Source organism: Capra hircus, chromosome 6 (assembly GCF_001704415.2).
Source record: "Capra hircus breed San Clemente chromosome 6, ASM170441v1, whole genome shotgun sequence".
NCBI classification, from domain to species: domain Eukaryota; kingdom Metazoa; phylum Chordata; class Mammalia; order Artiodactyla; family Bovidae; genus Capra; species Capra hircus.
In genome coordinates, this window is record NC_030813.1 from 3,735,312 (window position 1) to 3,761,578 (window position 26,267).

At 35.8% G+C, this 26,267-nt stretch overlaps 1 protein-coding gene across 2 annotated transcripts in view; it reads left to right on the plus strand.

Annotated features, from left to right (window-relative positions):
• BBS7 (Bardet-Biedl syndrome 7) overlaps positions 1–26,267 on the plus strand; it is a 39,770-nt gene that overhangs the window by 12,195 nt on the left and 1,308 nt on the right. For both annotated transcript variants that reach the window (XR_001295751.2, XM_005681255.3), the window contains exons 8-19: positions 1,298–1,428; positions 4,862–4,946; positions 5,717–5,819; positions 8,811–9,003; positions 10,350–10,424; positions 13,146–13,211; positions 17,816–17,955; positions 19,256–19,420; positions 23,317–23,426; positions 23,543–23,646; positions 23,780–23,903; positions 25,640–25,785. Coding sequence is in view for 1 of the 2 variants with exons in the window: in XM_005681255.3 (XP_005681312.2) it covers positions 1,298–1,428; positions 4,862–4,946; positions 5,717–5,819; positions 8,811–9,003; positions 10,350–10,424; positions 13,146–13,211; positions 17,816–17,955; positions 19,256–19,420; positions 23,317–23,426; positions 23,543–23,646; positions 23,780–23,903; positions 25,640–25,773 (1,430 nt within the window). In the remaining variant the exon portion in view is untranslated. The remainder of the gene's footprint in view (positions 1–1,297; positions 1,429–4,861; positions 4,947–5,716; positions 5,820–8,810; positions 9,004–10,349; positions 10,425–13,145; positions 13,212–17,815; positions 17,956–19,255; positions 19,421–23,316; positions 23,427–23,542; positions 23,647–23,779; positions 23,904–25,639; positions 25,786–26,267) is intronic.

Genomic DNA, 26,267 nt, shown 5'->3' on the forward strand with positions numbered 1-26,267 from the left:
AGAGAACTAAGACCATGCCTGCTGCAGGGTGCTTGGCCACAGAGATAGATAGATAGACCAACCTGCATTGTATAGTTCATCCTGTTTCCTTTATCCGTAAGGCAGAGCACACCTAGCAATTTACAGAGCCACCTCTTGTTTATTTACTATTTGTTTATTTAGCAGGTCTATCAGTTTTGCTGTAATTTTTTAAAGGAAGATGTACTAATGGGGCTTCCCAAGTGGCTCAGTGGTAAAGGCTCCACCTGCCAGTGCAGGAAATAGATACCGACTCAGTCTGTGGATCAGGACAATCCTCTGGAGTAGGATGTGGCAGCCCACTCCAGTATTCTTGCCTGGAAAATCCCATGGACAGAGGAGACTGGTGGGCTACAGTCCAACGGGTCAGAAAGAGTCAGACATAACTACTGAGCACACACAGGATATACTAATAGTAATTTGGGATGGATAGGCACTGGAGAAGGAAATGGCAACCCACTCCAGGGTTCTTGCCTGGAGAATCCCAGGGACAGGGGAGCCTGGTGGGCTGCCGTCTATGGGGTCACACAGAGTTGAACACGACTGAAGTGACTTAGCAGGCTTTTATGGGCTAATGGCTATCTATGACATCAATCTCTGCTCAAATCCAATTTTCATTGTTTGCTGTAGAGAATTAATTGCAATTTGGGAGTACTTGGTATGAGTCAAAGAAGTACAGTGAGATCAGAGAATATTCCTTAAGGAATTTGTACCTTTCTAAGGGGAATTTTTATCTGACTTGGTAAATTTGGATGGCTGTTTATAAGGGCAGCATGGAATCTGATTGATGAGAAAATGTGTTACCAATGCAAAGCATTTAAGGGAAAACAATGTCTGGGAAGAGGAAGAACTAAAGGCAGAGAACTTGAGGCAGAGGTGAGTTCTGTTCATTTGAGGAGCAGAAGGAAGACCAGCGTGGCTAAATACGGCATGAAATGAAGTCAGAGGTAGGCTAAGGCCAAGTCACGGAGGTCCTTGGGAGCCTTGGTAAAGGGTTTGAATTTTAGTCTAGGTGCAGTGGGGAGTCATTGGAAAACTGTAAGTGAGAATATGATGTGATCTAATTTACCAAAACTAAAACAAAAACACTCCATAGAGAGTGGATTTTCCAGGAAACAGGTTGAAATTAAAGACAGGGAGTTGAATTAGGAAGTTATTGCTATAGTTGTAATTTACTTTTTTTCCCTACTCTGATATATAGATTTTTTTCATTCATAGTTAGTATATTTGACTGCAATATCAGTATTATTGCTGATTTATCACTTACCTTTTTTTAAAGGTATTTTGTGTGTTGACAGCTTTGACATTGTGGGTGATGGGGTTAAAGATTTACTTGTTGGAAGAGATGATGGAATGGTGGAAGTATATAGTTTTGATAATGCCAATGAGCCTGTTCTACGATTTGATCATGTAAGTTCATTTTTAAGAAGACTATATATGTTTATATTTCATCAAACAATTATAGAAATGGCTGACAGTTTGTGTTTTCTTAAATGATTATGTTAAAATCTTGTGTTTGGCTTAAAATATTGCTGCTTTGATATTATCAAAATCTTGTCTAGACTGCTCTTATGTTTGAATAATAGATGTTGCCCTCAAGCTAAACAATAAATTACTTTTTCATTTGATTTCTAAATATTCTATATCTAAAGTATTAAATATTTTACCTTAGTTTCTATAATGTATAATATATTATAGGAGTGACATTTATATGTTTGGGTAACATAAATGAGATTGTGTTGTTTTAAAGTAATAAGGTTTGGAGAATAAACTTCATATTGTTAAGATGATATAAAAAATATCCTTAAACAGAGAGGGCAAAGTAGCAATTTCACTTTTAGTCACCCAAGGTCCACTGTATAAGAAGAAATACTAGATAAGAGTAATTTTTAGCTCACAAATTTTAAGCATAATTAGGCTTCTTTATCCCAATCTTTCATTTTCATAAAGTGGTGTTCTCCTGTCCAGGGCTTCCCTCTTCTGCCTCATGCATGATGTGTTGAGGCTGTTCAAGAACAACAAAAAGCCACAACTCAGTATCAACTTTTCTTTCTTTGTCTAGTTTCTCTAATTGTGGTAGAAGTTCTCCCAGTACCTACTTTAATTGCATGTCAGTAAATACAGATGTTTTGACGCACAGATAAAGTAAAGTATTATATAGATAATATGGGGATAAAAACATTATACAACATTTTCTAGATATATTTCATATTCATCTTACTTTGGTATAAAAAGTCACCTTGTTAATGATGCAAATAATAGTTTAGGCTTAAACATACATAATAATCCTATTTGGGGATCTCTTAGTTTTTCTTATTAACCCCTGGGAAACTTTCCTATTTAGACCTCAAATCTCCTCTTTGACTTCTTTTCCAAATGCCAGTAATGACATAGCATGTGTCCCCTCTGCCAGGTGTGGCACTAAGGATTCCTGTCTTTCAAGTCTTTCTTCTGTTTGTTTGATGATAGAGGTACTGCTTTCACATTAGGTTAAAGCTGCAAATTTGTTGTCTCAACTTGATTCCTGATGTCACTCACTTTGCTGTCTTTCTAATCAGGACAAGTCCTCTTGTTTGACACAGTCTGGATTGACAGTTGGTTAATCAAGTTAAGGAGCAGATCATTAAAAGATAATATGCATATACCTTAAACACTGCATTTAAAAATACGTTTTTAATTAATTTATTTTTGGCTGCACTGGGTCTTCGTTGCCATATGCAGGCTTTCTCCAGTTACAACGAGTGGGGGCTACTCTCTAGTTGGGGTGCGTGGGCTTCTCACTGTGGTGGCTTCTCTTGTGGCAGAGCGTGGGTCTAAGTGTGCAGGCTTCAATAGTTGTGGGGTGTGGGCTCAGGGATTGTGGTGCAAGGGCTTAGTTGCTCCACAGCATGTGGAGTCCTCCTGGGGCAGGAATCAAACCTGTGTCCCCTGCATTGTCAGGTAGACTCACAACCGCTGGACCACCTGGGGAATCCTAAACATCACATTTTAACTTAAACTTATATATTTACTCACCAATATTTTGAACCATGACCAAGGTCTTTTTTTGTGAATTCCCCTAATTAGCATTCTGTGTTGTTACTTACATAAACCATGTCCATACTGTGTTGCCTAGGATCTCTTGTTTTATGGTTTGTGACTGGTTTTACAAACTATAAGTTGAATTAACTAATTCTACAAGTCTAGGACTTTTATAAAAAGATACTTGAATTACATAAAGTAAATGAACTTCATTAAAATGTTGTATTGGCAAAAAAATGTAGAAATTATAGTTTTTTTTAATTTTCTAACTTTTGCTGAGTACATTAGGTTAAATAAGGTACTTCTAAGTGAGGAGAGAGTAAGTTATAATTAATAGTCACTTGAGGGGTTTTCCCTGTTGCTCCAGTGGTTAAGAATCCTCCTGCTAACGCAGGGGACATGTGTTCGATCCCTGCTCCAGGAAGACGCCACATGCCTCGGAGCAGCTCGGCCCATGAGCCGCAGCTGCTGAAGCCCATGTGCCTCCAGCCTGTGCTCCGCAGCAAGGGAAGCCCCTCCCTGCAGGGACAGCCCCCGCCCGCCAACAAAGGGCGGCCCCCATTCTCCGCAATTAGAGGAAGCCCACAGGCAGTGGAGAATGCCTGGAGAATCCCAGGGACAGGGGAGCCTGGTGGGCTGCCGTCTCTGGGGTCACACAAAGTCGGACAGGACTGAAGCGACTTAGCAGCAGCACAAGCAGCAGCAGAGACCCAGCGCCACCAAAAATGGACAGATAAAAGAAGATAAGGGAGGGAGGGCGGGGAGGCAGAAGGCAGAGAAAAAAGGAAGATGGCTGAAAACAGTAACATAATGAAATAATAAGAACATAGCCCTGATAATATTGGTGATAAGAGAATATCCTGAGCAAGATAAAAAAACTTCAGAAGTCAGAAAGCAAAGACTAAAAGTTAAATAATTTAAATACAGTAATGATGAAAATCTGAAAGTTGAAAAATGTACACAGAAAGGGATGCAGTTTTGTTTTTTTCAGAATTAACTTTAGCAGGAACATGAACAAAAAAGTTCAAAGAATTCTAGTGTATATTAAGTACACTGGGACACTCATTAAAAATGCGCTTATACTAAAGACTTCCCTGGCAGTCCAGTGGTTAGGACTCTATGCTTCTATTGTAGGGGGCATGGGTTCAATCTCTGGTAGGGGAACTAAGATCCTACAAGCCATACAGCATGGCCAAAGGAAAAAAAAAATGCACTTATGAACCTAATTTCATGCAGATATTTAATCAAACCTCTGTTACTTGAAACCTTCAGGTAATTAGCTCAGAAACAGCTTAGATAGTCTGATTTGCGGAATAGCTCAGTGGCTCGCCTTCTACAGGGTGGGTAAGGACGACAAGCATTTTTTCAAATAGCTTGAAAGCCACTGACCTAGAGTGTTTGTTAAAAACAGATTCCTAGTTGACTTATCCAAGTAATTATTATCAGACAAGTTTGGGAAGTATTGCTTTAAAGAGATACAAACTCCTGAAAAACAGGGTTTCTCTCCATAATAGCAAATTCCCTAAAGGTCCCATGTTAGCTACCATTTTCTTTATTCTTCTAAAAAGCTACTTGGAGAAAACACATGAGAGGTGGTCTGTGGAATTCAGACATGAGTCATTTTCAGTCTCCTTTCCTCATATTGAAAAACACTGGAATTTCTGGCCACTTGTACAGGATTTTCACCTTTCCATTCTCAGTGTCTTCAAATAAGTATTCAGTAAAAATATATTTAATGTTTGGAGATAGGAAATAAGTTTTGTAGCTTATTTAACTTTGTGAAATTTTATTGATGACATGCTTGATCTTAAATTCACTGTAGATGTTGTCTGAGAGTGTCACATCAATCCAGGGTGGCTGTGTAGGGAAAGACGGCTATGATGAAATCGTGGTATCCACATACTCAGGTAAGGTAAATGGAAATGGTAATAGCTAGTTGAAAGAATCAATCATAAAAAATATAAATTTGATAAATTGCTTTTAAAAATATGTAAATTTGATAAATTGCTTTTGATGATTTTTTTCAGCTTATTAGTAAGTATCCCTTATAGCATTAAAAGCTTTATTGGTTAAAAATAAGAAAGAAAGGAGTGTTATTGATTTATAAAATAATTTCTTTATTAATGCTTTTTAAAAATGTTTCATATATCTCTAGTATCTTTGAAAATTAAATATCCTTTGACTTAAAAATTATTATTTACTGAAATTTAGTTTGTTTTGTTACTATGTACATTTCTTATAAAACTTACTTTCTCTTGAGTTGGTCATTTTTGGATTTTCACAATAGTTATATGAGATTTTAACTTTCCATGAAAGTAGTTTTTGAAAGGCAACTCTAACTCATCAGCTCTTTTTTGCATTTGCTTGACTATGTTGACTTATTTCATACCTGAAAGCTAAAATTATAAATTAAGAAGGATTTCTTTAATTGCAGTATTACAGTATTTCAGGCAAAGCAAAAATGGTATCCGAATTAATTTCCTTATAGTTTGAATATCTTCCAGCTTGATTTCTTTTGTTTTTTTTTGTTTGTTTGTTTGCTTTGTTTTGCTTATGCTTTTTTGAAAAAGCATAAGTCCAAAACTAAATGAGGTTGATGTTGGTGGCCAAAGGGGCGTGCATTTTGGGTTTAACACTGGCAGCACTTAATGGTGCACGATTTAATTCATCTCTGCAGGCTGGGTTACAGGTCTGACAACAGAGCCTGTTCATAAGGAAAGTGGACCAGGAGAAGAAATAAAATTTAATCAGGAGATGCAGAATAAAATTTCTTCTTTACGGTAATTTTGGATTTTGGTTTGCCTTTTTTTTTTCATTTCATGAAGTATGTGATTGTTGTTTTCTTTGTTACTTATTGGTACTGTATATTTTACTGGAAGAAATTATATAATTAATTAGTTTGTCACCTTTTTAAGTGAAAGTTTATCCATTTGAGAACATTAGCAGTAAGTGCTGATTAATATTTGGAGTTAGAAATACACTTTTTATGTGTTTTTTTCTATGTTGATTTTTTCTTAGATCAAAAATCTACGAAAAATCTAAGAATATGTTTTTGCATTTGTCTATTATAGAGTGTTTTTTTAATAGACATTAGAAAGTAGCCAATATAGATGGCTCCATTCCTCATTAATTCTAATATTCACTGCTATTGTGGACCTTTCTGAATCTATACTTTGGCTTATAAGTTTTCCTTCTGGAAATGAGTAATGTTAACTCCTTTAGACACAAGGATCACTTTCACGGCCGGTTCAGTTTGACAAGTCCTATGACAAGGGCCTCAAGGAAAATTGCTTCATATAGTGAAGAAGTAGGAGTTGCTGAAACTTTTTAAAAAAATTTTTTTGCTTTACAATATTGTATTGGTTTTGCCATACATTGACATGAATCTGCCACGGGTGTACATGTGTTCCGCATCCTGAACCCCCTTCCCACCTCACTCCCCATACCATCCCTCTGCGTCATCCCAGTGCACCAGCCCCGAGCATCCTGTATCATCGAACCTGGACTGGCGATTCGTTTCACATGTGATAATTTACATGTTTCAATGCCATTCTCCCATATCATCCCACCCTCGCCCTCTCCCACAGAGTCCAAAAGACTGTTCTATACATCTGTGTCTCTTTTGCTGTCTCGCATACAGGGTTATCATTACCATCTTTCTAAATTCCATATATATGTGATAGTATACTGTATTGGTGTTTTTCTTTCTGGCTTACTTCACTTTATATAATAGGCTCCAGTTTCATCCACCTCATTAGAACTGATTCAAATGTATTCTTTTTAATGGCTAAGTAATACTCCTTTGTGTATATGTACCACAGCTTTCTTATCCATTCATCTGCTGATGGACATCTAGGTTGCTTCCATGTCCTGGCTATTATAAACAGTGCTGTGATAAACATTGGGGTACACGTGTCTCTTTCAATTCTGGTTTCCTCGGTGTGTATGCCCAGCAGTGGGATTGCTGGGTCATATGCCAGTTCTATTTCCAGTTTTTCTAAGGAATCTCCACATGGTTCTCCATAGTGGCTATACTAGTTTGCATTCCCACCAACAGTGTAAGAGGGTTCCCTTTTCTCCACACCCTCTCCAGCATTTATTGCTTGTAGACTTTTGGATAACAGCCATTCTGACCAGCATGAGATGGTACCTCATTGTGGTTTTGATTTGCATTTCTCTGATAATGAGTGATGTTGAGCATCTTTTCATGTGTTTGTTAGCCATCTGTATGTCTTCTTTGGAGAAATGTCTGTTTAGTTCTTTGGCCCACTTTTTGACTGGGTCTTTTATTTTACTGGAATGAGCTGCAGGAGTTGCTTGTGTATTTTTGAGATTAATTCTTTGCCCGTTGCTTCGTTTGCTATTATTTTCTCGCATTCTAAAGACTGTCTTTTCACCTTGCTTATAGTTTCCTTTGTTGTGCAGAAGCTTTTAATTTTAATTAGGTCCCATTTGTTTATTTTGGCTTTGATTTCCAGTATTCTGGGAGGTGGGTCATAGAGGATCCTGCTGTGATTTATGTTGGAGAGTGTTTTGCCTATGTTTTCCTCTAGGAGTTCTATAGTTTCTGGTCTTACATTTAGATCTTTAATCCATTTTGAGTTTATATTTGTGTGTGGTGTTAGAAAGTGATCTAGTTTCATTCTTTTACAAGTAGTTGACCAGTTTTCCCAGCACCACTTGTTGAAGAGATTGTCTTTTCTCCATTGTATATTCTTGCCTTCTTTGTCAAAGATAAGGTGTCCATAGGTGCGTGCAACTTTTAATGATTATTCTCCTTACTTCAGCCCTTGCCAACTTCTTGGGGGAGTGAAAGTTAATCTTTTTTTGGTGGTAGTTGCTACAGAAGTTTTTGAGGCAACAAATTGCCACAAGTACTAGTTCACTAAAGCCTCACCACCAGTTCACCACAAACCAGTTCACCAGAGTCACTAGGAGAGAAAGTTCTAATATTCTGCAGTAAGGATACCAAGTAGAGTTAATGAATTGCAATCTTATGACCTCAGTACTATACCTTATATTTATAACTAAGTCAACGCCTTCCTGATTTTACTGGAATGTATGCTTATGAGAAGGTTATGTCTGTTTTGTTCATAGAGTCACTCAGTAAATATTTCTTGAGTGAATGAATCTTTTCCTTGGTTAATTGCGCAAATCTCTTCAAGATCCTTCTCAGACTTTCCCCCTAAACTCGAGGTAGCTAAACCTCATATTGTTCTCTCCCAGTTACTGTTTGCTTCATTTGCATTTGGCCTTTCCTTTTAACTGGAGCAACTCAAAGCAGTGCCTGCACAGTTCAGTCTCCAGCGCTTGGAACTTCAGCTGGCTCATGAGTATCGCTGATACTCTGCAGTCTTTGTTGTCTGTCTGCTCTAATGTTTCTCTGAAAGGTACATGTTTATTGATTTCACACATTTTGTTTCTTCTCATTGAATATAAGTTATTCTACCCCAGAACAATCAGTTTGTCTTCTGATTAGTACTACATGTAACTGAAGCCAGACTCATGTGTATTTGCAGCTTGCCTTGATTCTTACAACTCTTTATTAATATTGCTTCTATGGGGCTGAGAAGATATTTTAGTTTTTAGATTATAAATAGATAATATGGAACCAGTTGATAGAAGCAAAAATTTTCTTTCTATTTGTGTTATAGTTCAAGTGCAACCAATTAAAAACTCCATTTTGCAGAAGTAAATGTCTGTCAAATTTTTGTAAACATTCTGAGGACCTCAGATGGTTATAGGTGACGAAGTTCTGTATTTTCATCTAGGAGTGAATTGGAACAGCTGCAGTATAAAGTGCTACAGGAGAGAGAGAAATATCAGCAGTCTTCTCAGTCAAGCAAAGCAAAATCAGCAGTACCTTCATTTAGTGTAAATGACAAGTTTACATTAAATAAAGATGATGCCAGCTACAGCCTTATATTAGAGGTGCAGACAGCGATAGATAATGTCTTAATACAGGTAAGTATGCATAATTTCTTTGTTTTATGACTGGATATATTTTAGTGTCCACTAATTATTTTGGACACTTTTAGTTTTAGACAGCGATTTTAAACATTTATCTTAATCTTCCATTAGATAATCAGTTTACTTATAGATTATTTAAATATATCTTTACTTTCACCCTATACATATTAAACAAAAGGCTGGTGAACTTAAGTTTCAGAAAGATTAAGGAAGGACATTTAGGATTTTGTTCTTTGGAGCCTTTAGGAAAATTTTAACAGAGATGTGATTTGTAAAACTTCAATATTTAATATCCTGAATAGGATCTTTAAGTTCCAAATACTGAAGTAAGAGTTTATGGTATAGACTGCTCATTAATCATCAATTTCCAGATAGGTCAATAGGCAAAGCAGATGATTTCGAAGGGTGAAACCTAGAGATAATAATGTATAGCACCATTTTTCAATTTATTAAATTATTTTTTTCTTATACTAGAAGAGAGTGGAAAAGGATGATAGTAGGATGAATGGAAAATAAGAGTAAAGAGGAGGAAGAAGACAAAGTTTGAAAAGATATGGGGCACGGGGAGGATTATTAATTAAAACTTGAAGGCAGAAATTTCTCTTAAGTAATGTTAGCTCTGGGACTGCTACACTGAACAACTCTAGGTGCATCACTTATATAGAGCACAGTGCAAACTCATTGTCCTAGAAGCTACCTCTCCAGAGTAGATTAAAAATCACCCTCTTTCTGTGTTACAGGTGAAATAAAAAATTATAAAAATGAACTGCTATAAATAAGCATGGGCTTCCCAGGTGGCACTTGTGGTAAAGAACCCGCCTGCCAATACAAGAGATATAAGAGACTCGGGTTCAGTCCCTGAGTCGGGAAGATCCTCTGGAGAAGGGCATGGCAACCCATTCCAGTATTCTTGCCTGGAGAATCCCAGGGATAGAGGAACCTGGCAGGATACAGTCCATGGGGTCACGAAGAGTCAGATATGACTGAAGCGACTTATCATGCAAGCATGCATAATAAACATGACCATATGTAGCCCATGGTAGCATTTTTAGCACTGACAGAAAGGCCTAAGAAGACTGTACTTTAAAAAGAGCAGTGAGAGATTAAAATCTGTAATCTATGATTAATCCAAATTAGAAAAATAAGTCATAATATGACATTTATTCATCTATTTATTTTCTAGAAGTACATATTATCAAATGTAAGTTTAGAGAGTTCATACTCTCATATTTAGAGATTAACATAAACTAGAACCAAAGGAAACCCTAAGAGAAAATATGGGTTGGAAAATTCCTAGTTTCCTACCTGAACCTCTCTTTTCCTTTTAATATTGATTGTAGAGTGATGTTCCAATAGATTTACTTGATGTGGATAAAAATTCTGCTGTTGTCAGCTTTAGCAGCTGTGATTCTGAGGTGAGTAAAAAATATGGAGAATTCTTTACATGCTTTCATTTTCATTATGCCATTTTGTATGAAACCTGTAAATGCTATTAGGGTCATTGTTCCGTCAATATTTCCTTCCATAACCTTTCCCTCAAAATCTGTTTATATTCTCTTTCTCTGTATTCATATAATCCAGAAACTGGAGTGTTGTCTTTTAAATTCTTTCCTTTTTTCTGATCTGTTTAATCCAGTTATAGTGGATCCCTCCCTCTTATCTGCTGGAGATACTGTGCATTCTAAAAGCCCCAATGGATGCTTGAAATTATAAATAGTACAGAACCCTTGAATAATACTGTGTTTTTTTCAGTACCATTACTTTTGCACTTTGGAGCTATTATTAAGTAAAACATGGGTTACCTGAACACACATGTCATCTGATAACAGAGATGGTTACTAAGTGTAACGGGCAGGTAGCATCTATGACATGAATATGCAGGATAAAGGACTGATTCATGTCCTGGATGAGATGGAGTGGGATGTTACAAGTTCTCTTCACACTACTCAGAATGGTATGTGATTCTGTAAGCAAAACTTATGAGTTGCTTATTTCTGGCATTTTCTATTTAATATTTTCAGACCACAGTTGACCATGGGTAACTGAAACCCCAAAAAGCAAAACCACAGATAAGGGGGAGACTACTGTAGTCACTGATTTCTGTCAGTTCCCACTCCCTTGCTCTTAGCTGTCTGCTTTGCTTCATTTCTACTTCTGTTAACCTTCCAGCTCTCACCATGCTTGCTTGAACCACCAGCTGGCTTTGTATCCACCAGTTTCTCTGCCTTCAGTATTGCCTCTCAATCACAGGAGATGCTATGCACTTCCGTCCAAGAGGCCTTCCTAAAATACAAACATCACTGTGTCATTTCTCTTCTCACAACCTTTTAAAACCTTTCCTGAGCTGCATGTAAGTCTAGACCTCTCACTGTACCATAAAAGCTTTCCATAATTCAGCTCTGATTACAACTCCAACTTAGTCTCTCACCAGCTGCTACCTTCCCTCCCAGGCACATGATTTCTGCCAAACTGAAGTTCTTAAAATTTCTTCAAATGCTATATAGTTTCACACATTCCTACAGTTAAACACGATCTGTTCCATCTGCCTGCCTTTCCACGCTATCTCTTACTGACTCTTGCTTACCCTTCATTCAGTAGACATTTATTGAACACCTACTCTGTGCAGAGTACCCAGGATGAGCCCATAGCCGAGCTTTCAGATGCGTTTGCTGTTCACTTCTCTCTATGTTGGTACTAGCTGACTAGCAGTCTCGGCACTAGGTTCAGCTCCTGAGGAAAAGTTAGGGTACAGAGAAAGTCTGGGGAAGGCAAGCCAGAGAAGAAAGTGTGACTGGAACTGGCATTAAAAAGAGAAGGGTAGAAAGAATAGATAGAGAACAAAGGTGATAGTTACATTAGGGAATAATTTTCAAAGTAATTTCAGAGTAAAATTTTTTTTTGATAAGAGATTTATCAAAAAGCAGTTGTATTGTTATCATATATGCTTTGCCATCCCTGTTTGAGAATAAGATACAAAAGATTAAGACCTACGTTTTTATGATCATTAAAAAAAATCAAGTTAGTATGAACTTCAGATCTTTAATTCCTAAGTTACAGTGAAAAATTAGCCTGTTTATATCAATGCAGGATTTGAGTATTTTATACTAATTTAAAACCTGTTTTTTAGAATGATAACTTAAAAAACAAATCTTATAGAGATTTCAAACATATACGAAAGGAAAAGAATAGCACCACCTCCATGAACTCATCACTAACTTTAACATATGGCCAGTCTTGTTTTCTGCTCTTTACCCTCTTCTCCCCATGCCAAACCTAACTCCAGACATTTTATCTCTTTTAATTAGTCATTTTATCTGTAAACACTGAGATACAAAACATTTGTTTTTAATTACACAAAAGTATATTTATTTTTAAGTTGACTTATCCTCTGTGCTTTCTGAGTTTAAAACGTTTGAATTTTCTTTTAATATTAGCGTTCCTTTTATTTCTTCAGGTATTTATTAAAAATAGGAAAATATCAGTGCATGAAAATTACATATCGAATAGTTCATGTTGTTTGGTCTGATTTTGCAATTCATGCACCCAGAAATACTTTTTTTTGTTTTTAGTAGTTTATTATTCTATTTCAAGAAGTTACATTATATGAAGTAACCTCTCCAATTTTATTCAACAAACATGTGTTGAATGCCTATGGTCTACTTGACACTGTGCTATTTGCTGGAAATACATAGATGAGATCTTTCTAAGTTGTCTGTAAGTATGTGTGAAAATCAAATACGTTCAACACTGAACATTTATGTGTTTTGCCTTTATAATATAAACATTAGGAATTTGCACTATCAGTTAAATTTTTGGAAGGACAATTAATATTTTTAAATATTATGGGAGAAATTCAAGATGGAAAGAGCATTGAGCTATAGATATGAATTTGAATTCCAGTGTTATTACTTACTGGCTTTTAGGAAAATTACCTAACCCTTCATGCCCCATTTTCTTCATCTGTTAAAACTTCCCACATAGGGTTGTTTATAGGAATAAGCATAAAGCTCATAGCACAGTGCCACCCAAATGATAGGTGCTCAGTAAAATGATAACCATTATTATTATTATTAGTGCTGTTGTTATTCTTAAAGACATGGATTAATTCTTCTCCTCAACTTCTGAATTATTCCTAGTCAAATGACAATTTTCTCCTCGCCACTTACCGGTGCCAGGCAAATACCACAAGACTAGAGCTCAAGGTAAAAATGTTTGAAATTACCTTTACTTGAAAGTTCAAACTTTCTTTTTCCTTGGTAAGTCTTGTAACATGCAATATCATTTCTTTGCATTAAATTTCTCCCTGAAACAAGCATTTTGAATGATGTCTTTTGAATGACCTGTTTTTGAGAATCTGAGGTTTCTGTGCTGTGCTGTGCTGTGCTTAGTTGCTCAGATATATCCAACTCCTTGCAACCCTATGAACTATATATAGTCCTCCAGGCTCCTCTGACCATGAGATTCTCCAGGCAAGAATCTTGGAGTGGGTTGCCATTCCCTTCTCCAGGGGCATCTTTCCAAACCAGGGATTGAACCCAGCTCTCCTGCATTGCAAGTGGATTCTTCACCTATTTGATTTTAATTCAGCCCAAACCACTGTCTCTTCTATTAACATGCAACTAATTACATTCACTAAAATTTTTACCAATTCTAAATTTCCTCTAGCTGGAAATATTTTTTTCTAATTTTCTATTATGGAAAGTTTCAAACATACATAAGAGTAATGATTCCTGCTTAAGCAAAGATCAATTCATAACAATCTTATTTATGCTGTCACTCTCTGTTCCAAATTATTTTGAAACAGATACAGGATGTAATTTTTTTTCTAAGTATTTCAGTATATATGTTTAAAAGATAAGAACTCTTTTTAAACCTAATCACAATACTGTTATCAAACCAAAAAATTAATAATTCCTTAGTATCGTCAAATGTTTAGTGTAGTGGTTTTTGCTTTTAATTTAACGTTTGATTCAGTCATAGTCCAAATAAGGTAATTTGGTTACTGAAGTCTCTGAGCATTTGCCCTGTATTTTCCTATTATCTGAATTTTTCTGATTGCATTCAGTGATGGCATTACTATCTATCTATTCCAGGGAAAATCTTTGAAGTTTCCTTTTGCAATGTACTAGGATAATCATTTTTATAATTAAATACTGTTTTTAGCACACAAATATATTTTAGTTTCTAGTGTGAGATTAAAAAAAAAAACTTTTGGTACATTTATGATACAAAAGTTAAGGACTATATAAATTTTTCCTGGTGTTGCTGATGTTCTGAGACTCAAAGTAAGATTTTTTTCAACAGAGATGCTATTACACAATAACTCTTTCACATCTGGTTAAGGAACTTCCAGTTTCTGCTTGTCTAACAAATTGGCAAAAATTTAGAGAAAGCAGCATCATTAGTGACAGGATGAGGAAAAGGACACTGTCAGTCATAACTGAAGGAAATAATTGTTAAAGCCACTTTCGTAAAATAGGCTATAGTCCCACTTGTTGGAATCTATTTCATAGCAATAAAGTCATAGTAGTGTACCCACAGATATATGTATAATTAACTGCAGCATTGTTTGTAGAAGCAGAAAGGTGGAATCAAAGTGAACACTCAGTATTTAATGTTTGATTAAGTAGCTGTTTAACCATTCCATAGAATATTGCACAGCTGCAAGAAAGAATGAGCTGATCTATTCCTTTTAACATAGAGCAATTTCCATGAAAAACGCAAAATGCAGATAAAAGTTCTATATATGTATATACATGTTATCTATAATATGAAGAAATATATAGAAAGAATCATAGCTGTCTGATGTGATAGGTCATACAATAGGGGAAAGGTTTGGGTGGGATGTGAGCGGGAGGGAGATGATAGTATTAGGAGAGGCAGAGATAAGGGAAGATATTAGAAATAAAAACAAAGCTGTCTATGATATAAATAGAATTTATTCATGTGAAATTATGTATTTATTTTTGTACATCTGCGTAGAGAGATGTATGAAAGGTTGACTATCAAAATAGCAATAATGATCATCTCTAGGTGGTAGGATTTCAGATGACTCATATGTTAGTCCTAATTTTTCTTCATTGTTTGGATTTTTAAAATAATGAATATGACGTATATAATGAGAAAACATGACTTTTTAAAAATTTATGAACAATTGTGTTCTTTTTTAAAAATTATACTCTGTTTATAGTTATTATAAAATATTGGCTATATTCCCTGTGTTATACTAATTACAACATTCAGAAAACAGATCATGGCATCCAGTCCCATCAGTTCATGGCAAATAGATGGGGAAACAATGGAAACAGTGGCTGACTTTATTTTTCCGGGCTCCAAAATCACCGCAGATAGTGACTGCATCCATAAAATTAAAAGACACTTACTCTTTGGAAGGGAAGTTATGACCAACATAGACAGCATATTAAAAAGCAGAGACATTACTTTGTCAACAAGGGTCCGTCTAGTCAAGGCTATGGTTTTCCCAGTAATCATGTATGGATGTGAGAGTTGGACTATGAAGAAAGCTAAGCACCGAAGAATTGATGCTTTTGAATTGTGGTGTTGGAGAAGACTCTTGAGAGTCCCTTGGACTGCAAGGAGATCCAGCCAGTCCATCCTAAAGGAAATCAGTCCTGAATATTCATTGGAACGACTGATGCTGAAGGTGCAACTCGAATACTTTGGCCACCTGATGTGAAGAGCTGACTCATTTGAAAAGACTCTGATGCTGGGAAAGATTGAAGGCAGGAGGAGAAGGGGACAACAGAGGATGAGATGGTTGGATGGCACCATTGACTCAATGAACATGAGTTTGGGTAAACTCCAGGAGATGGTGATGGAGAGGGAGGCCTGGCGTGCTGCAGTTCATGGGGTCAGAAAGAGTCGAACACAACTGAGCGACTGACCTGAACTGAACTGATGCTAATTATGAATTTACTGTGGAAAAATTTATGCTTAAGTTTAAGCATACCCCTTAAAAAGAAGCCCTAAAGATACAGCTTTATCAGATGAATTTTTTATTTTCCTCCTGTATTTTTATTCTTTATCCTTTACTTATGTTTTCTCTCTTTGCATTCAGAGAAATATTTTTAGTGTAACATTTGCAAAAAATTCTTGCTTTAAACTTTTATTTATGTTTCCCATTTAGGTAAAACATCGATTTGCTTCCCCCACCTCACATGCCAGGGAAAGTATGAGATGATATGTCAGTTAAGAAGCTGCCTTTGTAATACAAGATGTTCTACAGTCCCGTTTCATGAACCAGAGCAGGGAGGAGTTGAACGGGGCTGCAGGAGAGAGAAGCTGGACTGCTTTCTAATTCCTCTAAATTTAGGTCTTCACAGTTATATGAATTAGAGTTTTCTATAAGTGCTTTAAATTCTCAGGATATCCAACTGAAAAGGTACAAAGAATTTCCTAATCCAAATATGTCATAATTAGATTATGAGTATGCTTTTCTGTTTTCATAGAAAGTTAAGAAATTAAGTTATTGGAAACATTTTTATTTTACTGGCAATAGAATTTTGAAAAAATTTTTGGCTGCACAGGTTCCTCATTGCAGCATGAAGGTTTCTCTAGCTGCAGAGCGAAGGTTTCTCTTGTTGTGGCACACGGGCTCTAGAGGGGTTGCACTCAGTAGCTGCAGCTCACAGGCTTAGTCCCTCTGTGGCATGTGGTATCTTAATTCCCTGACTAGGGATCAAACCCATTTCTCCTTCATTGGAAGGCAGACTCTTAACCACTGGACCACCAGGGAAGGTCCCTTGCAATAGATTTTTATAATAGCCATATGCTGTAATGCCCCCATTTCTGAGAGAACTAAGTGTTAAGTTATTGACTCACTTATCCTTTCAACAAAAATGTCTAAATTTTTACCATTTTTTAATGTGAATCTTATACAGTGTATCATACACCTATGTTTTTAGATGTGATAAGGTGGTGTATGAGAATGTTTATCTTTCAGAATGACAAATCTATAAATTCTGTGGTAGGGATGACTTCAGCTCAGTTCAGTCACTCAGTCGGGTCCAACTTTTTGTGTCGCCATGGACTGCAGCACACCAGGCTTCCCTGTCCATCACCAACTCCCAGAGCTTACTCAAACTCATGTCCATCAAGTGGGTGGCACTATCCAACCATCTCATCTTGTTGTCCCCTTCTCCTCCTGCCTTCAATCTTTCCCAGCATCAGGGTCTTTCTCAATGAGTCAGTTCTTCGAATCAGGTAGCCAAAGTATTGGAGTTTCAGCTTCAACATCAGTCCTTCCACTGAATGTTCAGGACTGATTTTCTTTAGGATGGACTGGTTGGATCTCCTTGCAGTCCAAGGGACTCTCAAGTGTCTTTTCCAGCACCACAGTTCGAAAGCATCAATTCTTCGGCGCTCAGCTTTCTTTATAGTCCAACTCTCACATCCATACATGACTATTGGAAAAACAACAGCCTTGACTATATGAACCTTTGTTCACAAAGTAATGTCTCTGCTTTTTAATATCCTGTCTAGGTTGGTCATAGCTTTTTCTTCCAAGGAGCAAGCATACCTCCTTTGAGTGTTTGAGTATCTCCTGTGGAGGTCCAGGTCAGAGGGATGACTTACAGATGGATTAATTTTGCTTTTGATTGCTAAAATCTTTAAAAATTTTCTTTGACTATAGTGGTAAAAAGTTCCTGTTGAATAGAATGTCATTATTTCCATCAGTGTGTTACAGAAGAAATTAAAGCCTTTGATTACTTGTGTTGAGCATTTTAAAGATAGCATTATGTTGCTAGATTATTCTTATTTTCTTTCCTCTTTTGTGTTGAATCAGATTCGCTCAATTGAAGGCCAGTATGGCACACTTCAAGCATATGTGACTCCAAGAATTCAACCCAAAACATGTCAGGTCCGCCAGTACCATATCAAACCCCTTTCACTCCATCAAAGAACTCACGTTATTGATCATGACAGGTAGGACAAAGGGAGAGTTTATTTTCAGGATATTACATGATGCATATAAACTTTCTTGTTATTTTATTCTGGTAGCAAATTTGTACTTAAAAAAAAAATGCTATGTACAGGTTTCCCCCGCTATCTGAAAGTAGGGCATTTTAATGAAACCTTTCATATGCCAAAATAGCATAAAGCAGAGACACAGTTACCTTAGGACACATCTTGCTAATGGATGCTTAGAATCAATTGTGATAAAGCACAGATGGTCACAGAGTTCAGAGCTCTGCCGCCTGGTGCTCAGAAGCTGAGTGTAGCTCCTGGAGGAGGAGCTTGGTGGGCCTTTCTCGGTGCTGCTGGGGTGCGGGCTACTTCTCTAAGTTTGCTGCAGAACAGATGCTGAGGCTATTTTTGCTTTGTACCTTTTTTTGTAAAAGCAAAAATCCTCTTTGGATTTTTTTTGGCTACTGAAAATAGGTACTCATGTAGGCCTTACATAAAATCAAAATGGCATAAAATGAGCTTTCAAAAAGCGGGGGATACCTGTGTTAATATTTCTAATAGAGGTGAGTCTTTGTCTTCTTTTAGAGGCTGATTTGAGCTGGGCTCTCCTTGGATTATAGTCTTATATATGTTCCTACATGACACTATGGAAATAATTTAACTCTTTGGGTTGTTTGTTTTTTTTTTTTTTAAATAAGGTTCGTGTGGAGATCTCCAAAGTTTCTTCTATTCTGTATTCTCTTAAAATTCTTTCTGTACCTTTAATTTGATAAACTTGTATTTTCTTAACTATCCTTTTGATTCATTTTACATTTATTTAATTTACAACCTTTTATGTGTATGTGTGATTTGCAGGATAGAAATTTAATTCCATATCCTTGCAAAATAGAAGGTATCATTCCTTAGCTTTCCTAGTGGCACGCAGCTAGTGTTTCAAACCCACATCTATCTGTCTTAAAAAAGCCCAGTTCTTTACTTTCACATTATGCTGATTTTTTTTCCTTACCTTGTGTATGTTTTGTAGTTTGTATAGTAAAAATACTAGATGAACTTATGAAAAATGGAATTGACCTAAGTAAACTGAATTTTTATTTGTAAAGGCATATTATAATGAAAACAAGCTTTTTATGTCATTTAACTGTTAAAGTACAGGTATAGCAAAATGTTTATCTGATGGGTAAGATTAACCTGAGAAAAATTAAGTGGCTGCTTTTATGTTTGTAACTACTATTGCAAAATTCTGGTTTTTAATGTGTTAAGTACATATAATACCTCTATGTATTCCCACACAAATATATGTACTTTTATTAAATTGCAGACCCATGAATACATTGACTTTGACAGGTCAGTTCAGTTTTTCTGAACTTCACTCCTGGGTGGTTTTTTGCATGCCTGAAGTTCCTGAAAAACCTCCAGCAGGAGAATGTGTGACATTTTATTTTCAGAACACCTTCCTGGATACACAGCTTGAAAGTACCTACAGGTGAATAAAACTTATTTGTGTTTCACATGTGTTTTTACATAAATGGAACTTCTAAATTGTCATATGTTTTAAGACAGTAATTTGCAAATAATATAATTTGAAAACTATACTGTTCAAGAGAATCTACTGAAAAGCAAGTGGGACTAATGATTGACTAGCAATAAATGTGAAAGATCAATATGTTTCCCATTCTCAACCATAACCAGTTAGAAAATAAATTGTTTTTTAAAAATGTTTCAGAGCAACAATAACAAAATATTCATAAAAATATGTGGGGAATGCTCTTTCTTTAGAAATACGTAGAACTTCATGAAGAAAACGTTAACATTTTATTGACATAAAAGATTTGATTAATGTGAAGACATTGTAAACATGCAAGTCCTTCTCAAATTGGCTTGAACATTTATCCTAATTCCATTTTGAATTACAAGAAGAATGACCATTGAGTTTCTTTATGCAAAAATAAGAAATGGCTCCGAATTTGAAATCTTAGAACATGCAGGCTTTCGAAGCTACCACATTATGAAGTGAAGGTCGTCATTCTCTGACACTCTTCCTCAAGCTCACAGTTGCCCTCTTGCGCTCTTCACTGTCACTCCCTTGCATAGGCCTCCCTACTTTCTGTTTCTAGATACAGTGGAGGCAAAATTTTCTTCTCCTCTGTTCTTTTTCAGGATGTGTTGGGTAAGGCTGATTTCTCTGTAGTCTGCTTTGACCTTGTACCCTTATACTTTTTCTCATTCTCTCACAGCTATAGGTTGGTGTTGTCTGTTTGATCTTTTGTTTTTATTTTAATTTTGTTGTTTGGAGGGGAGAGGGCTTCTCATCTTCCCTCTGTTTCTGTCTCTTGATTGTTTCCCTGAGCAGTTTACTGAGGTATTCTACTTCTGCTTTCTAGCTGAGACTTTACCACGCTAAGTTCAGCAAACAGCAGTGAACACGTAATTTTACCTTTGAATATAGCCTTTGGGACCAAGAACTCTCCAGAAATCTAATTGGTTTTATTTTTTATATATATTTATTTCCCCTAATCTTGCTTATATAATTGGTTTTAGCATCAGTTCTGAGGGGCCATTTCACTGTACCCTCTAGGGAATCTTATCTGTGTCTAAGCCTGGAATCATGACTTCTGTTTTGGAGTATGACATCGAACCTCACACTTTAATCATAGTAGACAATTTGACAGGCCCCTGGCATGTTATATATTTTTACAGTAGCACATCTTTGCTTTTTATCATTCTGTATCCTTAAATATTCTTTTCTTAACAATCAAAACTCTGCTTATTTTTGGAGGTCCAACTCAGTAGCTACATTTTTGAAGTTTTCCTGGATGCTCTTCTCTGTTCCCATAGCATTTTATTCTTACCTGTCTTAGATTTTTATTGTTACTTGTTTGAAGTATGTAATAATTTTTATGCAAGCTAGTCTCTAAACCAGATTATAAGCTTCTGGGCAGAGTTTATTTCTTTATTATTTTTGTTTGTATCCTCACATGTCTAACACATGGCTTTGAACATACCGTTGTTTAGTCGCTAAGTTGTGTTCAACTCCTTTGCGACCCCAGGGACTGCACTTGGCCAGCCTCCTCTGTCCTTGGGGATTCTCCAGGCAAGAATACTGGAGTGGGTAGCCGTGTCCTCCAGGGTATCTTCCCAATCCAAGGATCTAACCCAAGTCTCCTGCATTGCAGGCGGATTCTTTACCACTGAGCCAGCTGGGAAGCCCCTTGGACATAGTGGTACACTCAATAAATGGTTTTTTTGGTACCTGATTAAGAAATATATATTGAAGAAGACCCTGCAATCTGACTCCTAGGCATATATCTGGAGAAAAACATAATCCAAAAGGTTACATGCACCACAATGATTACTGCAGCACTGTTTACAATAGCCAAGACATGGAAACAACCTAAACGTCCATCAACAGAGGAATGGATAAAAATTTGTTACATATATGCAATAGAATATTGTTGTTGTTGTTCAGTCGCTAAGTTGTGTCCAACTCTATGCTCTCTCCTGGGCTGCAGCACACCAAGCTTCCCTGTCACCGTCTCCCAAAGTTTGCTCAGGTTCAAGTCCATTGAGTTGGTGATGCTATCTAACCATTACTCAGCCATTAAAAAGAATTAAATAATTCCATTTGCAGCTATATGGATGGACCCAGAGAGTGTCATAGTAAGTCAGTCAGAGAAGGAGAAATATGGCATGACATCCCTTATATGTGGAATCTAAAAAGAAATGATACAAATGAACTTACTTACAAAACAGAGACCCACAGACTTAGAAAACTAACTAATGATTGCCAGGGGGAATGGTTAGGGACCTTGGGGAAGGTCATGTACACACTGCTGTATTTAAAATGGGTAACCAAAAAGGACCTATTGTATAGCATATGGAATTCTGCTCAGTGTTATGTGCCAGCCTTGATGGGAAGGGGAGGGGCTCACGGGAGAATGGGTGCTTGTATATGTATGGTTGAGTCCTTCACTCTTCTCTTGAGACTACCACTACATTTTTAATCAGCTATACCTCCATACAAAATGAAAAGTTTAAAGTTTGGATTAAAAAAAAGAAGTATATACTTTGGAAACAGACATACTTAGGTTTGAATCTGAGTCTGTGACTCACCAGCTATTCGACCTTAGCTATGTTACTTTCTGAGTTTCAGTTTCTTTTCTGAGGAATGGAAATAATAGTACTTACTTCACTGAATTGTAATGCTTAAAGGAAGATAAACTGTGTAAGTCATTCTACAGTGCCAGGTACCATATATGTATTTAATGTGAAATTTCATTAAAGTTGAAGACTAGTGGGGAAAATCTCATGATTTCTAAAATATAATTCGGATCAAAATAAGTGTGTATTATTAATCTTTCTAGAAAAAAAGAATTAGCATTTGTCTACAGCTAGGCAATATGAAACCAAATAAAAAGGCCACATTAAATATGTAAAGATAGTATATATCAATTAGGAAAATTTTGGTCATCATAAAAAGGAACCAAATGTAAGCAGGCTTAACTAAATTAAAGGAATTTATCAGCTTGTATAACTAAGTAGTCTGCTTCAGACACAACTGGATCAGAAGCTTAACTGATCCCTTTAACCCTCTCCATCCTAAGACTTCATTGCTTTTCATTGCTCATCTCTGATTCTGTCTGCTCTTGGTTTTCCTACGTGGTGCCATGGGGGCCACCAACAGCTCCATCCAGCTTTATGTCTTTTCAGGTACCATAGCCTCACTTTGCCACTAGTTCCAATAAAAGCCCCACGATTGATTATCATCGTTAAAACATGAACCACTGTGGTCATGAAGCACACTGGTAAAAGCTTCTTCCTGAAGTCCCAGATATAGGGTTGAGGCCAATGAAACTATAAGGATTGAGAAGGAGGGGAGAGAGAGAAAGAGAGAGAGAGGACAAAGGCATTCCCTAAAGAAAAAGAAGGGTCCTGTGATTACAGATGTTACTCTTAGGTTTGATATTTAAGAATGAAGCATGGAGTCATGCTGTTAATCTATGTGTTGCATAAGAACTGATATGAAAGTAAGCAGTTCTAAATGTATTTTATATATATATAAGGTATTAGCTATTAGAAATTTTATTAGTGAAAATGAATAAAAAAGTTTTAAATGAAGGACTTAAATTGTCATATCTTTAGGAGGCATATGTCTAACATCTTTTACTCAGTTTTACATGTTTAGAACTTAAATTACTACAACAGTAGTAGGTTACATGTTTAAATATGCTTTACATTAACAGTGGGATGTATATATAAAGAAATTTAAAATTAAATGAAGTCTAAACACAAGGTTCTAGTCACAAAATATGTGTTTACAGGACATATTTATTTGATGTACTTCCTTCTAAAACTGTTTCTTTAAAAATATTAATTTTATAGAAAAGGCGAAGGAGTTTTTAAATCTGACAACATTTCTACTATATCCATCCTAAAAGATGTGCTCTCTAAAGAAGCTACAAAAAGGAAAATTAACCTCAACATATCTTATGGTAAAAGAAAAGCATAAAAAGAATCATTCTTTCTGTTTTGAGGGGGTTGTTGTTACAATAAGAATGTTCCTGATCAAAGTGACTTATCTAATTGTGCCTGCCTCAACTTCTTCTAGAGATAAATGAAGTATCAGTCAAACACACATTAAAGTTAATCCACCCAAAGCTGGAGTACCAGTTGCTTTTGGCTAAGAAAGTGCAGTTAATTGATGCTTTAAAAGTAAGTATGTCTACCATGGATTCATGATTATTATTTTATTGTGATCAGATTTCTAAAGTGGTAAAGAGAAAGTCCACTTTATACTGGATTGAATTTTGAAATTAAGGTGCCTTTACTTTTTATTTTAAATAAGGAATTGCAGGTTCATGAGGGAAACACAAACTTTCTGATACCAGAATATCGCTCTATTCTAGAAGAGGCAGATCACCTACAGGAAGAATACAAAAAGCAACCTGCACATCTTGAAAGACTCTATGGTTAGTGGACTGTTCTGCCATACCTTGTCATATTCTTTTCTATTGGCTGTTTGCAAAGGATCACATGAGGGAAGGTAGGCGGAAGGAGACAGGCAAAGATTACAGCAGTCATGACTGAAACAGTAACAGCCAGTGTATTGCGCAGTGTATTTTGTCGAGTTGGCTTTAATGTTTAATATTTTTACTTGATAATATACAAGTAAACATTAACAAATGAAGTAAATGTAATGCAATTAATTTATATATATGAAGAAACCTGGTATGATACCTTATGAAACATTATAATTTAGGCTGTATTACATACAAATAATTTTCAGTTTTCATTGCTATTTTGAAGTATCAAAATACAGCATTTAATGTTTTTATGCAAAATTGAAGAAGGGTTATATCTGTGTTGTGTCAATTTATAGTCTAAAATTCATTTTGCTTTGGTGGCAAGAAGTTGAGTGTTTCACAATATATTGTAAAAGCAAGAGCAAGAGGGAGATGTGAGGAGGCAGAGAGAGAGGAAGAAAGAACAGCTCAAGGAAATTTTTTTTCAATCTTTACAGAAGACCTGTATGCATAGCATACCTATTTATTTATGCATCTTTATGATCAGGTGGGATAGTTAATCCTTACAACAGTGCTACACGATAGATGGTGCTGTCTCTGTTTTTCATCTTTTTTAAAACTGAAATCTGAACTTAAGAATTTGCCACATAAGTAGCTAGTGGCAAAGCCTTCATTAGGACCTCCTTGCCCCAAGATGGATGCTTTTTGCATTGTGCCAAGTCTTATATGGAGTCAGTTGGTATCATCTGTCCATACTGATCCTTAAGATCTTCCTAATAATTTATTTTATGCCCAAAGACTTGCTTACAAGCTATAACAATAATATCTGATATCTTAATATTTACCGTGTGGCAAGCACATGATCTTTTATCTTCATAATAACCTAAAAGATGGGTAGTACAGAATTGCCATCTCTTATCACCAGTTTTACAGTCCAGAAAGCTTTGAAATCAAAAGCTTTTATTTTTCTGATAAATCAGTTGGCAATAAACTTAACTTGATCTGAATTAACAACAGAACCTCACATAAACTGCTATGAGGTTTGTCTTAAATTCCACTTAGTGTGACTATTCATACATTTTGTTGTAGAGACGTTTTGCTGTCAGATGCTGCCACTTACTTCCCATGAGTATTATGCCATGCATATGGTGTATTCCTTTTATTATCCTACTGAAATGTGAAAAGCTGTGAAACGTGACTTAGAGGCTTTAAAGGGTATGACAGCTTGAATTATTTCTACTGTACATATGTCAGGATCTTTGAATCTAGAAGTATTTGCCTTCAAGTCAAATCCTAAGAATGTTACTCCAAATAAAGCTGTAAGGAACAAGATCTGTCTACACTATGTCAAAATGATCAAACTGATGGGGAAAGAAAAGAAAACCACTTGTAATTTTATAGATACCAATAGGAATTCAAAACTGGCCAGCAGTTGATTGTCTGAGCTAATAGCTTGTAACCAGTTGTTAAGAGAGTTATTAGCCAAATGATTTTTATTTTGAAATTTGCCATAAAATCCCCCCCCCAAATAAATATTTTTTAATGTACCAATCCTTTCAGGTGTGTATGTTAAACAATAGAAATTACAGATGCTAAGAAATTCTCAAGCAATCACTTTCATTAAATAATGTGTGGTTAATCGAATTAATCAATGACAGAAAATTATCCTTTTTTCTTTGTAGGCATGATCACTGATCTTTTCATAGATAAGTTCAAGTTTAAAGGCACCAATGTAAAAACCAAAGTGCCTCTTTTACTGGAAATTCTGGACAGTTATGACCAAAATGCACTGATTGCTTTCTTTGATGCTGCATGAAATATAAACAAGGTAAAGTTCCAAAGAAGTTGTCTGTTTAAATGAAAATTGTTAAAATAGAATTACAAGCTAACTGTACATACTTCTATTTCAAGTGCTTTTTAATACTGTCTAAAATAAATGAAGTATGACTTGTTTTTTGTAGCACTTTTATTTATTTTTTTACAAATGTAATTTTTTTTAAGTAAAGATAATTTTTATTTTTTTTTAATGAAATGATTATAACAGATTTTAATGAATTTTTTTTTCAAGAGGCTGTTTTAACTTTCAAATCAAAAAATATTGTTTGGAAAATAGACACATTTAAATTTTTAACAAGCCAACACATATGTATAAACTGCTTTACAGTTTTCAAAATGTATGTACATATGTGACCTCAAGTGATCTTCACAGTATGTTGATTATTTTGTCAAATCATATAAGACAACTGATTCTCAGTGAGATTGTGTTTAAGAGGACATGCTGTTATTTCATAAATGTGGGACCCAAGTTCT